The sequence below is a fragment of the Dendropsophus ebraccatus genome, unplaced genomic scaffold, assembly GCF_027789765.1.
Source record: "Dendropsophus ebraccatus isolate aDenEbr1 unplaced genomic scaffold, aDenEbr1.pat pat_scaffold_1637_ctg1, whole genome shotgun sequence".
Classification (NCBI taxonomy): Eukaryota; Metazoa; Chordata; class Amphibia; order Anura; family Hylidae; genus Dendropsophus; species Dendropsophus ebraccatus.
In genome coordinates, this window is record NW_027209061.1 from 1 (window position 1) to 12,621 (window position 12,621).

Sequence of the window (12,621 nt, forward strand, 5' to 3'; positions counted from 1 at the left end):
ACATGACCTGGACACGCCGCCACATGTACTTCTACTTCAGTCTTTACCCACCATTCATGGACAAAGAACTTAGGGTGCTGAATGTTTCTCCTCTTTGGGTATGTCTGAACCCAAACCCTCCATGTCTTGGAATCTGCCTTCAGTTGCCATCTACGTCAATAGGATAAGGTGATGGCGTTACAGGGCGTGCACTACTCTCATTCATATGAACAGCGCCTGATCCTGATTTGTGCTTTGATCTTATGACTATGTAATATGGATTTGGCAGTATGAGATGATCCGAACCTCATGGCATGATCCAGTCTACAAGAACCACCTTCTCAAGACCCGTCCAGGAGCCTGAGATGGTGCAGAAAGTGTCTGACCAGACAAGGAGCAGTGGAGGAACCCTTGAGCAGAGCCTCCTGGCAGTAATCCCTCATGCTTGGTCCCTCTGTCGAGTCCTTGTAGTAATAGCAGCAAGTGACATTGTTCCTTCTGTGGTTTATAAATCACCTTGTACAGCGGCCGGACGTCAGCGTCTTATTGCACGGCCTGCCGACCTGTTCCCTCATGGTGCCTCCAACTCTCCACACACAACTCTGTTCCCAGAATCTCAGGCCGGAGTCCATGGCTCCTCAGGTGTCGCGGGCCGGTCATGATCTGCCGCGCGGCCTGAAAGAACCCGGTAACGTTCCCAAGATTCCTCCTCCTGACGTGTTCGTTGGTTATCTCTTGGACGTAGCGAGAGGGGAACCAGCCCTTCTTCCCATCACACAGCCGAATCCTTCATACCAACCTGGTGTTAGAGAAGAACCAGTCACATATAGGGACAGTATAAAGTAAGCTCTGCGAGCTAGCACAGCAGCCATAGAGTACAGCATCACAACTACCCTTCCCCCGCACCTTCAACGTCTTGCGCAGGACATTGATGATGTCAGATGGCTCGAGGGTCAACTCGTCGCCTGGGTTGCCATGTACTGCTCCACACAATGGACCTGGGGGCAATCTGAGAACAAAGACACCAGAATGACATCATCATCTCACCCATGTGTAACTATGACATCACCAAACAATGGAAGAAACTCACCCCAGTCCTCATAGATCGTATCACAGCCCGACAACGAGTCACTGTTCTTACTGGGAAGGCGGCAACCCACCGATGCAGATCAGACCTGTACAGATAGAAGAGATACAGAAGAGAGTGATGAGGCTCCACATATCACCCTGCAGTGGGCAGGCTCATAGCTCCTATCTGTATCACCCTGCAGGGGGCGGGCTCATAGCCCCTCCTATCTGTATCACCCTGTAGGGGCAGGCTCATAGCTCCTCCTATCTGTATCACCCTGCAGGGGGCGGGCTCATAGCTCCTCCTATCTGTATCACCCTGCAAGGGTCGGGCTCATAGCTCCTCCTATCTGTATCACCCTGCAGGGGGCGGGCTCATAGCTCCTCCTATCTGTATCACCCTGCAGTGGGCGGGCTCATAGCTCCTCCTATCTGTATCACCCTGCAGGAGGGGGTGGGCTCATAGCTCCTCCTATCTGTATCACCCTGCAGGAGGGGGTGGGCTCATAGCTCCTCCTATCTGTATCACCCTGCAGGGGTCGGGCTCATAGCTCCTCCTATCTATCACCCTGCAGGGGGCGGGCTCATAGCTCCTCCTATCTGTATCACCCTGCAGGGGTCGGGCTCATAGCTCCTCTTATCTGTATCACCCTGCAGGGGTCGGGCTCATAGCTCCTCCTATCTGTATCCCCTGCAGTGGGCGGGCTCATAGCTCCTCCTATCTGTATCACCCTGCAGAGGGCGGACTCATAGCTCCTCCTATCTTTATCACCCTGCAGGAGGGGCAGGCTCATAGCTCCTATCTGTATCACCCTGCAGAGGGGGGTGGGCTCATAGCTCCTCCTATCTGTATCACCCTGCAGGGGGCGGCTCATAGCTCCTCCTATCTGTATCACCCTGTAGGGGGCGGGCTCATAGCTCCTCCTATCTGTATCACCCTGCAGGGGGCGGGCTCATAGCTCCTCCTATCTGTATCACCCTGCAGGGGGCGGGCTCATAGCTCCTGTCTGTATCACCCTGCAGGGGGCGAGGCTTATAGCTCCTCCTATCTGTATCACCCTGCAGGGGGCGGCTCATAGCTCCTCCTATCTGTATCACCCTGCAGGGGGCGGGCTCATAGCTCCTGTCTGTATCACCCTGCAGGGGCGAGGCTTATAGCTCCTCCTATCTTTATCACCCTGCAGAAGGGGGTGGGCTCATAGCTCCCTCCTATCTTTATCACCCTGCAGGGGGCTGAGGGTCATAGCTCTCATCTGTATCACCCTGCAGGGGGCGGCTCTTTCTATCACCCTGAGGGGAGAAGTTCCTTACTGCGTGGGTGCTTTAAAAAGCCGATCGCAAGTTTTCCTTCTGGTGATTCTCTAGAAGGATGAGGAAGAAGCTGTTCTCCATTGTGGGGCAGGACTGGACCTGGACCAGGGAGCGATGTGCATAATCCAAAACAACGTGCCTGTCAGAGCTGGGACAGAAATGATGGGGAAACATTTAATGTAAGAGTAAAGAGTGATGATGTATATAAGAGGAGAGGAGTGATGATGTACATAAGAAGAGAGGAGTGATGATGTACATAAGAAGAGAGGAGAGATGATGTACATAAGAAGAGAGGAGAGATGATGTACATAATAGAGAGGAGAGATGATGTACATAAGAAGAGAGGAGATATGATGTGATATAAGAAGAGAGGAGAGATGATTTTATAAGAAGAGGAGGAGAGATGATGTTATAAGAAGAGAGGAGTGATGATGTATATAAGAGGAGAGAGTTATGATGTATATAAGAAGAGAGGAGAGATGATGTATAGAAGAAGAGAGGAGTGATGAGGTATATAAGAAGAGAGAGAGTGATGATGTCGTAAGAGGAGAGGAGTGATGATGTATATAAGAGAGAGGAGAGATGATGTAATATAAGAAGAGAGGAGGAGGATGTATATAAGAAGAGAGTAAGAGATGATGTATATAAGAATAGAGGAGAGTGAATGTATATAAGAAGAGAGGAGAGATGATGTATATAAAGAAGGAGAGATGCAGTATATAAGAGAGAGGAGAGAGGATGTATTCAAGAAGCGAGGAGAGATGATGTATATAAGAAGAGAGAAGATGATGTATATAAGAAGAAGGAGAATATGTATATAAGAGGAGAGGAGAGATGATGTTATATAAGAGAGGAGTATGATGTATATAAGAGGAGAGGAGTGATGCTGTATATAAGAAGAGAGGAGTGATGATGTATATAAGAGGAGAGAGGTGGAGGGAATAAGAGAGAGGAGAGATGATGTATAATAAGAAGAGAGAGAATGATGTATATGAAGAAGAGAGGAGTGATGATGTATATAAAAGAGAGGAGTGATGATGTATTAAGAGAGAGGAGTGATGAGGTATCTAAGAGAGAGGAGTGATGATGTATATAGAGGAGAGAGAGATGATGAGTATATCCGAGAGAGGAGGAGGATGTATATTACAAGAAGAGAGGAGAGGAGTGATGATGTATAGAAGAGGAGAGGAGGATGATGTAATATGGAGGAGAGGGGTGATGAGGTATATAAGAGGAGAGGATGTGGATGTATATAAGAGGAGAGAGGGATGATGGATATAGAAGAGAGGAGAAGATGAGTATAGAGGAGAGGATGAGATGTATATAGGAGGGAGGAGTGATGATGTTATATAGGAGGAGAGGAGTGATGATGTATATAAGAGGAAGGAGGGATGATGTAATAGAAAAGAGAGGATGAGGAGGTAGAATAAGAGGAGAGGAGTGATGATGTAAGATAGAGGAAGAGTGATGATGGATATAGAGGAGAGGAGTGATGATGTATCTAAGAGGAGAGGTGTGATGATGTATATAAGAGGAGAAGGAAGGTATGATGTATATAAGAGGAGAGGAGCGGAGTGTTATGTATATAAGGAAGATTGAGAAATTACCTTTCTTCTGAGTGATCAGCAGGAAGTCATTGAACAGGAAGAAGTAGCCTGGGATCCGCTTGTTGGGTTTGCTGCCGAAAGACTTCCCTTCTGCTGCCCCTCACTGAGATCTCCCTGCTTCTCCAGAAGCGATTGTGGGGAGATGATGGGGACAGCCTGAAGAGGAGTACGTCCGTGAGACAGTGACAACTGACCCAACACGGCCCAAGACCATCATATCCCATTGGATGACCTCATGTCATGGAACACACCCATCAGATGACCTCATGTCATGGACCACACCCATCAGATGACCTCATGTCAGGACCACACCCATCAGATGACCTCATGTCACTGACCACACCCATCGATGGCCTCCTGGCACTGACCACACCCATCAGATGACCTCATGACACTGACCACACTCATCAGATGACCTCAGAGCACTGACCACACCCATCAGATGACCTCATGGCACTGACCACACCCATCAGATGACCTCTCATGGCACTGACCACACCCATCAGATGACCTCATGGCACTGACCACACCCATCAGATGACCTCTTTCACCTTTATTTTATCAACTCATCTGGAGGAAATGTAGATGAGCTCCTCGGTCTGCTTCATGCGGCCGACCTCGCGGTTACACCTCCTGGATGATCTGCGGGATCAGGACACACGTGTGACACGTCTGGTGACAGGAATGATAGTCAGGTGTCACATGAGGCGGCCATTACCTTGGATACAGATCCAGAGCTTTGCTGGCGGTCTGTTCACCTTCGGACCCCTCCTCGTCCTCTTCAGTATTTCTGTGGAGAACGTTATAAAAGGGTCATGTGACAAGTGCACCGGCAGCAGGTGGGCAGCGGTACAGACTCCTCCCCTCCTACCTCTATCAGCATCTTGATGCGGGTAATCCTCTGGAAGGGCAGCAGCAGAAAGGACATGAAGGGCAGACGCTGGCACTGGGGCAGCTCCTGCAGGCGGCACAGCACCGCATGGAACTGTGGGTTCTTCTCTCTGAGATGGGGACAAAAACCAGGAGGATGAGGTCAATGAGGGAGGAGCGAAGAAGCGCCCCCCCTCCACCTGTACACACCGCGGCAGAGGCGCCCCCCCCTCCACTGTACACCCCGGGAGAGGGCCCCCCCTCCACTGTACACCCCGGCAGAGGGCCCTCCCCCCCCTCCACTGTACACACCCCGGCAGAGTTGGCATAGGCCCCCCCCCCTCCTTCCACTGTACGCCCCGGCAGAGACGCTCCCCCCCCTCCACTGTACACACCCCCCCGGCAGAGGGCCCCCCCCCTCCACTGTACACACCCGCGGCAGAGGGCCCCCCCCCCTCCACTGTACACCCCGGGAGAGGGCCCCCCCTCCACTGTACACCCCGGCAGAGGCCCCTCCCCCCCTCCACTGTACACACCCCGGCAGAGTTGGCAGAGGCCCCCCCCCCCTCCTTCCACTGTACGCCCCGGCAGAGACGCTCCCCCCCCTCCACTGTACAACACCCCGGCAGAGGGCCCCCCCCCCTCCACTGTACACACCCCGGCAGAGGGCCCCCCTCCACTGTACACACAGACAGGTGCCCCCCTCTTGTAGCTATGGAGGTGTATTCTATCTTACAGGTGACCTTATATACATGTGCGTGCTGTTGCGCGGTGTGGCCCGCAGGGTGGGCTGCCTCCTGTGAGGGGTGGGGGTTCTTACATCAGCTCACTGTAAGTCTTCTCCTGGTACACCTGATTACGGACATAATCTATATACACAGAGAAGTGATGAATGGCGTGGTGATAGATGATGTCACACACATCCGATATCATCACATCTTCATCCACACGTGCCTCCAGCTCCATCAGGAACCTGTAGAGATAATAAGGTTACAGTCAATATATATTACAATCAAAAAATAAAGTAGAAATCCCGGCAACTCACCACTTGATCATCATATAGTATTAATTTGTTTCAGTTCCATAAACCAAGTGTGAACAGTGTTACAGCAGAACGCGTTTCGGCAATGTGCCTTTATCAACTGCACATTGCCGAAACGCGTTCTGCTGTTACACTGTTCACCTTGGTTTATGGAACCGAAATAAATTAATACTATATGATTATCAAGTGGTGAGTTGCCGGATTTCTACTTTATTTTTGATTCTGCTGGGACTACGCTCCTTCCTCGTGCACCACCCATCTACCACGGAGTGCCGCTCTGATTTTTTGAATATATATTACAATGGCGCCTCCCCCAGGGAAACCCTAAAGACATATGGAGACATATACCATTCACACTGCTCCGGGAACACAGGCCAGGCATGATGGGAATTGTAGTCCTGCCACAGATGGCGGACCCCAGGTTCCCCCTTCCAGCATGTCATATATCACATATATACAGGGCGGTCACTATGTGTAATAACATTAGGTCACGTATTACCTATCATATATACTACAGAGCAGTCACATATATATACTACAGAGCAGTCACATATATATACTACAGAGCAGTCACATATACATACTACAGAGCATTCACATATTACCTATCATATATACTACAGAGCAGTCACACACACCACACACACACATTATATATATATTATACCACACTACCGTTCAAAAGTTCTGGGTCACCCAAACAATTTAGTGTTTTCCATGTAGTCCCACTTCTTCTCCACAATACGTTGTGAAATGAATAGAAAATAGAGACAAGACATTGACAAGGTTAGAAATAACTGATTTATGTGAAATAACTTGTTCTTCCATCACACTTTGCTTCCGTCCCAGAATCCTCCTTTTGCAGCAATTCCAGCATTGCACACCTTTGGCATTCTAGCTATTAATCTGTTGGGGTAAGCTGGAGAATTGCCCCCCACGCTTCTAGAAGCAGCTCCCACAAGTTGGATTGGTTGGATGGGCACTTCTGGCGTACCATACGGTCCAGCTGCTCCCACAATGGGGTGGTGATCTGGTGACTGCGCTGGCCACTCCATTCCCTATGATAGAATACCAGCTGCTGCTTCTGCTGGAAATAGTTCTTGCACAATTTGGAGGTGTGTTTAGGGTCATTGTCCTGTTGAAGAATGAAATTGGCTCCAACCAAGCGCTGCCCACTGGGTATGGCATGGCGGTGCAGAGTGATAGCCTTCCTTATTCACAATCCCTTTTACCCTGTACAAATCTCCCACCTTACCAGCACCAACCCCAGACCATCACATGACCTCCACCATGCTAACAGATGGCGTCAGGCATTCTTCCAGCATCTTCTCATTTCTTCTGCTGCGTCTCACAAACGTCTTCTTTGTGATCCAAACACCTCAAACTTGGATTCATCCGTCCACAACACTTTTTTCAGTCTTCCTCTGTCCAATCTCTGTGTTCTTTTGGCCCATCTTAATCTTTTTCTTTATTGGCCAGTCTCAGATATGGCTTTTTCTTTGCCACTCTGCCCTGAAGCCCAAATCCGGCAGCCGCCTCTTCCCTGTAGATGGTGACGCTGGTGTTTTTGCGGGTACTATGTATGAAGATGCCAGTTGGGGACCTGTGAGGCGTCTGTTTCTCAAACTAGAGACTCTTACGTGCTTATCTTCTTGCTTAGTTGTGTAACGCGGCCTCCCGCTTCTTTTTCTACTCTGGTTAGAGCCTGTTTGTGCTGTCCTCTGAAGGGAGTAGTACACACCGTTGTAGGAAATCTTCAATTTCTTAGCAATTTCTGGCATGGATATGCCTTCATTTCTAAGAACAAGAATAGACTGTCGAGTTTCAGATGAAAGTTCTCTTTTCTGGCCATTTTGAGCGTTTAATTGACCCCACAAATGTGATGCTCCAGAAACACAATCTGCTCAAAGGAAGGTCAGTTTTGTAGCTTCTGTAACGAGCTAGACTGTTTTTCAGATGTGTGAAATGATTGCACAAGGTTTTCTAATCATCAATTACCTTCTGAGCCAATGAGCAAACACTTGTACCATTAGAAGACTGGAGTGATAGTTGCTGGAAATGGGCCTCTATACACCTATGTAGATATTGCACCAAAAACCAGACATTTGCAGCTAGAATAGTCAGTTACCACATTAGCATGTATAGAGTGGATTTGTTTAAAGTTAGGACTAGTTTAAAGTTATCTTCATTGAAAAGTACAGTGCTTTTCCTTCAAAAATAAGGACATTTCAATGCGACTTCAAACTTTTGAACGGTAGTGTGTATAAATATAGCGCAGTGTCCTACTACATATCATATGTCATGTGACATGCGATGGTGACCACTCGGCGCCCCATTACATGTCATCTCATAGACAGTCGGCGGTCTCTCACCTCTCGCTCACTTCTTTCACCTTCAGGATTTGGAGAACAGGATTTTCTTCTCTCTGATCACCACGATTCCTGGAGGTCTCGGCACCCCAAAAGTGTTCTGTCAGAACGTTCAGAGAGCGGAGGTACGAGGCCTCAGAGGTCAGAACCTCAAACATGCTCTGAGGACAGAAAAACAACATGGCCGACTGAGCATGTGTACACTAGAAATCCTCACCCGCACACAGACATCCCTGAACCTGAGGAGAAGACAGGTCAGACATGTTGGCTCCTACCTCCTGCATCTTTTTCTCGTCATTGCTCATACTCTCCAGGATGCCGCTGTCTATCACAGACGGTAACTCCTGCCACAGGGTGTTGTGGGGGGGCTGCTGATCGCCGGCCTTGTTTGGGGGATCCCCCGGCAGACAGCGGACTCTCCTGTGAGGAGTCATAGCTGGTGAAGCTGCTGTTACGGCCACTGTCTGCCTCCGGATCTCCTTGTTGATGACGCTCTGGCGGTAGGTCTGGTAGAGCGGCTCTGCACACAAGATACACGGACATAGGATCACATGTCTGTAAACATCTATATACAGAGACCACCACACATGTGACCAGTACTCACCATCCCGCAGGTGCGACTCCCAGTCTATAGACTTGGGGCTCTTCACAGTCGGTGTCCTAAAGGGAATCAATGAGAAATTAATTATATAGATGATATATGATGTATGACGTATATTACGTTTCATGGCTGCAACTGGACCATGAGAACACAGGGCGGGGGTCAGGACTACCTGGACACCGAGCTATCAGGGACACCAGTCCAAGGAGTCTGAAATAAAGAATGGTCACATATTGTCAGAAAAATACAAATATAATACTGCCCTGTATATGGTATAAAAATACTGCTCCTATATACAAGAATATAACTACTATAAAATATGACATGGAGAGAAAGGAGCTGTTGTATATCACACCTATGGCTGACACTAATGCCTCTCGGCTACATTTAAAAACCAACGCCAGGATGTTGGTATATAATTTGATCAAACCTCCCGTGGTAATCTGAGGCTGTTTCAGTGTGCAGAAAAACTTTATGTGATGGGGAGCGCTGCGGTCTTAAAAGCTGAGTGCTCTCAGCAACGTAATAGCATCACAGTGGTGCTCAGCGTAAATGAGAAAACAGTTCATTTAATCAGCAGTTCATTTAATCGGTAGTCAGTTTATAGTCTCGTCTTCTGACGTCACCGATCAGGGGGTGTGTATAATACACGTCATTCAAAACAAAACACCACGTGAACAAGTGCTACGGTTAAAAACATGTAAACAAGACATGGGAATCTCCAGAACAAATGGAAAATTTATGCACATAATTTAACAAATTATTCCATTTGTTCTGGAGATTCCCATGTCTTGTTTACATGTTTTTAACCGTAGCACTTGTTCACGTGGTGTTTTGTTTTGAATGACGTGTATTATACACACCCCCTGATCGGTGACGTCAGAAGACGAGACTATAAACTGACTACCGATTCAAACCCCCGAGGGCCAGATGAAGCGGGAAAGTTAACCCGCGAACGGCTGTTGCCACGGTGCACAGCACCCCTTGGACCCGTCTCCCCCTGCCCTGAAGTTACCTGCTTGATGACATCGTATCAATAAATCACTATTTGTGCATCTATCCGGTGAGTGCCGCTGGCTTGTCCTTTCTCAATGGCTTGTGCTGATATAACTACTATATTACTGCTCCTATACAGGGATATAGCTACTATAATACTGCTCCTATATACAGGAATATAACTACTATAATACTGCTCCTATGTACAGGAATATAACTACTATAATACTGCCTCCTATATACAGGAATATAACTACTATAATACTGCTCCTATATACAGGGATATAACTACTATAATACTCCCCCCTATATACAGGAATATAACTGCTATAATACTGCTCCTATATACAGGAATATACTACTATTATACTGCTCCTATATACAGGGATATAACTACTATATACTGCTCCCTATATACAGGAATATAACTACTATAATACTACTCCTATATACAGGGATATAACTACTATAATACTGCTCCTATATACAGGGATATAACTACTATAATACTGCTCCTATATACAGGAATATAACTACTATAATACTGCCCCCTATATACAGGAATATACTACTATAATACTGCTCCTATATACTGGAATATACTACTATAATACTGCTCCTATATACAGGAATATAACTACTATAATACTGCTCCTATATACAGGAATATAACTACTATAATAGTGCTCCTATATACAGGAATATAACTACTATAATACTGCTCCTATATACAGGGATATAACTACTATAATACTGCTCCTATATACAGGAATATAACTACTATAATACTTTAATATTATTTTTTTCCCATTCTGTTTGCTGCAGCTATGGTGAGCGCAATACCTTATCCAGACTTGTGCTGCTTGGGGGCGACCTTCTCCGCCGGCGGTGCTGGCCGGGTTCTGGTGTGGTGTTTTTGGGTCTGGTCCTGTGGCATGGGGGTCGCAGGGCCGTCCCATGGCCCCCGTTCCCTGGCTGTGCACGCCTGCGGGGTTGGTGGCCACTGACTGGCACGGTGTGGACTTAGTGTAGGGACCCATGTGTATCAGATACCGGCACGAGGTACATGGGCAGTATGGCTTGATCAATTCATACACAAAATTCTGATGTGTTTTTTATTTAGCCAAGCGGCACTAGTATCAGCCATAGGTGTGATGTGCAGCACTCTGTTTCTTCCCTGAGCCATAACTACTATAATACTGCTCCTATGTACAGGAATATAACTACTATAATACTGCCTCCTATATACAGGAATATAACTACTATAATACTGCTCCTATATACAGGGATATAACTACTATAATACTGCTCCCTATATACAGGAATATAACTGCTATAATACTGCTCCTATATACAGGGATATACTACTATAATACTGCTCCCTATATACAGGAATATAACTACTATAATACTACTCCCTATATACAGGGATATAACTACTATAATACTGCTCCTATATACAGGGATATAACTACTATAATACTGCTCCTATATACAGGAATATAACTACTATAATACTGCCCCCTATATACAGGAATATACTACTATAATACTGCTCCTATATACTGGAATATACTACTATAATACTGCTCCTATATACAGGAATATAACTACTATAATACTGCTCCTATATACAGGAATATAACTACTATAATAGTGCTCCTATATACAGGAATATAACTACTATAATACTGCTCCTATATACAGGAATATAACTACTATAATACTACTCCTATATACAGGAATATAACTACTATAATACTGCCCCCTATATACAGGAATATAACTACTATAATACTGCTCCTATATACAGAATATAACTACTATAATACTGCTCCTATATACAGGAATATAAACTACTATAATACTGCTCCCTATATACAGGGATATACTATAATACTGCTCCTATATACAGGAATATAACTACTATAATACTGCCCCCTATATACAGGGATATACTACTATAATACTGCCCCTATATACAGGGATATAACTACTATAATACTGCTCCTATATACAAGAATATAAACTACTATAATACTGCTCCTATATACAGGAATATAACTACTATAATACTGCTCCATATGTAGAAGAATATCCTTGTTACCTCCCCGTCCTGTGGTTACTGTGTTGGCGGTATACAGCACATATGACGGTATATACTGTAGTTATATTTCGCCACTCACCATTCCCATCCTCCACGGATGTCCCGGACTCTTTCCCCTTGTATACGGCCTCTATCGGGAGACTATTGGAGGCCATCTTCTTCTCCTTGTCGGTCACCTCCTCGTTGTTCCCCAGTGAATACCTTTTCAGGGAGCCCTTCCTCAGGAATGGGGGTGGGGGCAAGGGGGCGGGGGCGGGGCAGCTCCTCGGGGGGGCTTGCTGGGCACTTTAGGAGGTAGTGTTGGTGGAGGAGGTGGTGGAGGCTCTTGGGCTTGAAATGCAGTGGGGTCCTCTGTTCTTGCGGACAGGTTTCCTAATCTTGAAGCGGGTCTCCCCACCTCTCAGAGTCAGAGGGTCAGGACTCATCGTTGGGCTGTGAGGGGTCTCTGGAGTCATCGGAGCCCCCGGCCATAGACAAGAACGTCATCGGAGAAGGAGATGCTCTTGGCTTTGGAGGTTTTGGGCTCCTCAGGTTGCAGAGGGTCATGGGCAGGACCATTGGGTACAATGGGGGTGTCTGAGAGGTCTCTGTGGGCGGAGGGCCCATGTAGGGGGATCTGGGGGGGCCCCTCACCGCTGGGCCTCACCCTCAGCTGTAGATCTGTAAGACGT

General features: G+C 47.0%; 1 protein-coding gene and 1 long non-coding RNA gene across 2 annotated transcripts; both read right to left on the reverse strand.

Annotated features, from left to right (window-relative positions):
- Positions 1–751: 751 nt before the first annotated feature.
- On the reverse strand, positions 752–8,269 carry LOC138775482 (ephexin-1-like). The gene is made up of 6 exons (XM_069955939.1): positions 8,250–8,269; positions 5,656–5,808; positions 4,823–4,966; positions 4,684–4,755; positions 886–988; positions 752–778 (listed from the first exon to the last, which is right to left on the reverse strand). The coding sequence occupies exons 2-6, from the start codon at positions 5,799–5,801 to the stop codon at positions 752–754; spliced, it is 492 nt and encodes a 163-aa protein (XP_069812040.1). The 5' UTR covers positions 5,802–5,808; positions 8,250–8,269.
- Positions 8,270–8,700: 431 nt separating this feature from the next.
- Positions 8,701–9,044, reverse strand: LOC138775483 (uncharacterized). The gene is made up of 3 exons (XR_011360564.1): positions 9,020–9,044; positions 8,851–8,906; positions 8,701–8,766 (listed from the first exon to the last, which is right to left on the reverse strand). It is a non-coding gene; the product is annotated as an uncharacterized lncRNA (long non-coding RNA).
- Positions 9,045–12,621: the final 3,577 nt, after the last annotated feature.

Excerpts from the sequence above, each read along its gene's own strand:
- LOC138775482 (XM_069955939.1), bottom strand. The coding sequence starts at position 5,801 with ATGGAGCTGGAGGCACGTGTGGATGAAGATGTGATGATATCGGATGTG. Across the intron at positions 4,756-4,822 it reads ATAGAGGTAGGAGGGGAGGA|AAATACTGAAGAGGACGAGG; the intron begins GTCTGTACCGCT and ends CGTTCTCCACAG. Across the intron at positions 779-885 it reads TCCTGCGCAAGACGTTGAAG|GTTGGTATGAAGGATTCGGC; the intron begins GTGCGGGGGAAG and ends CTCTAACACCAG.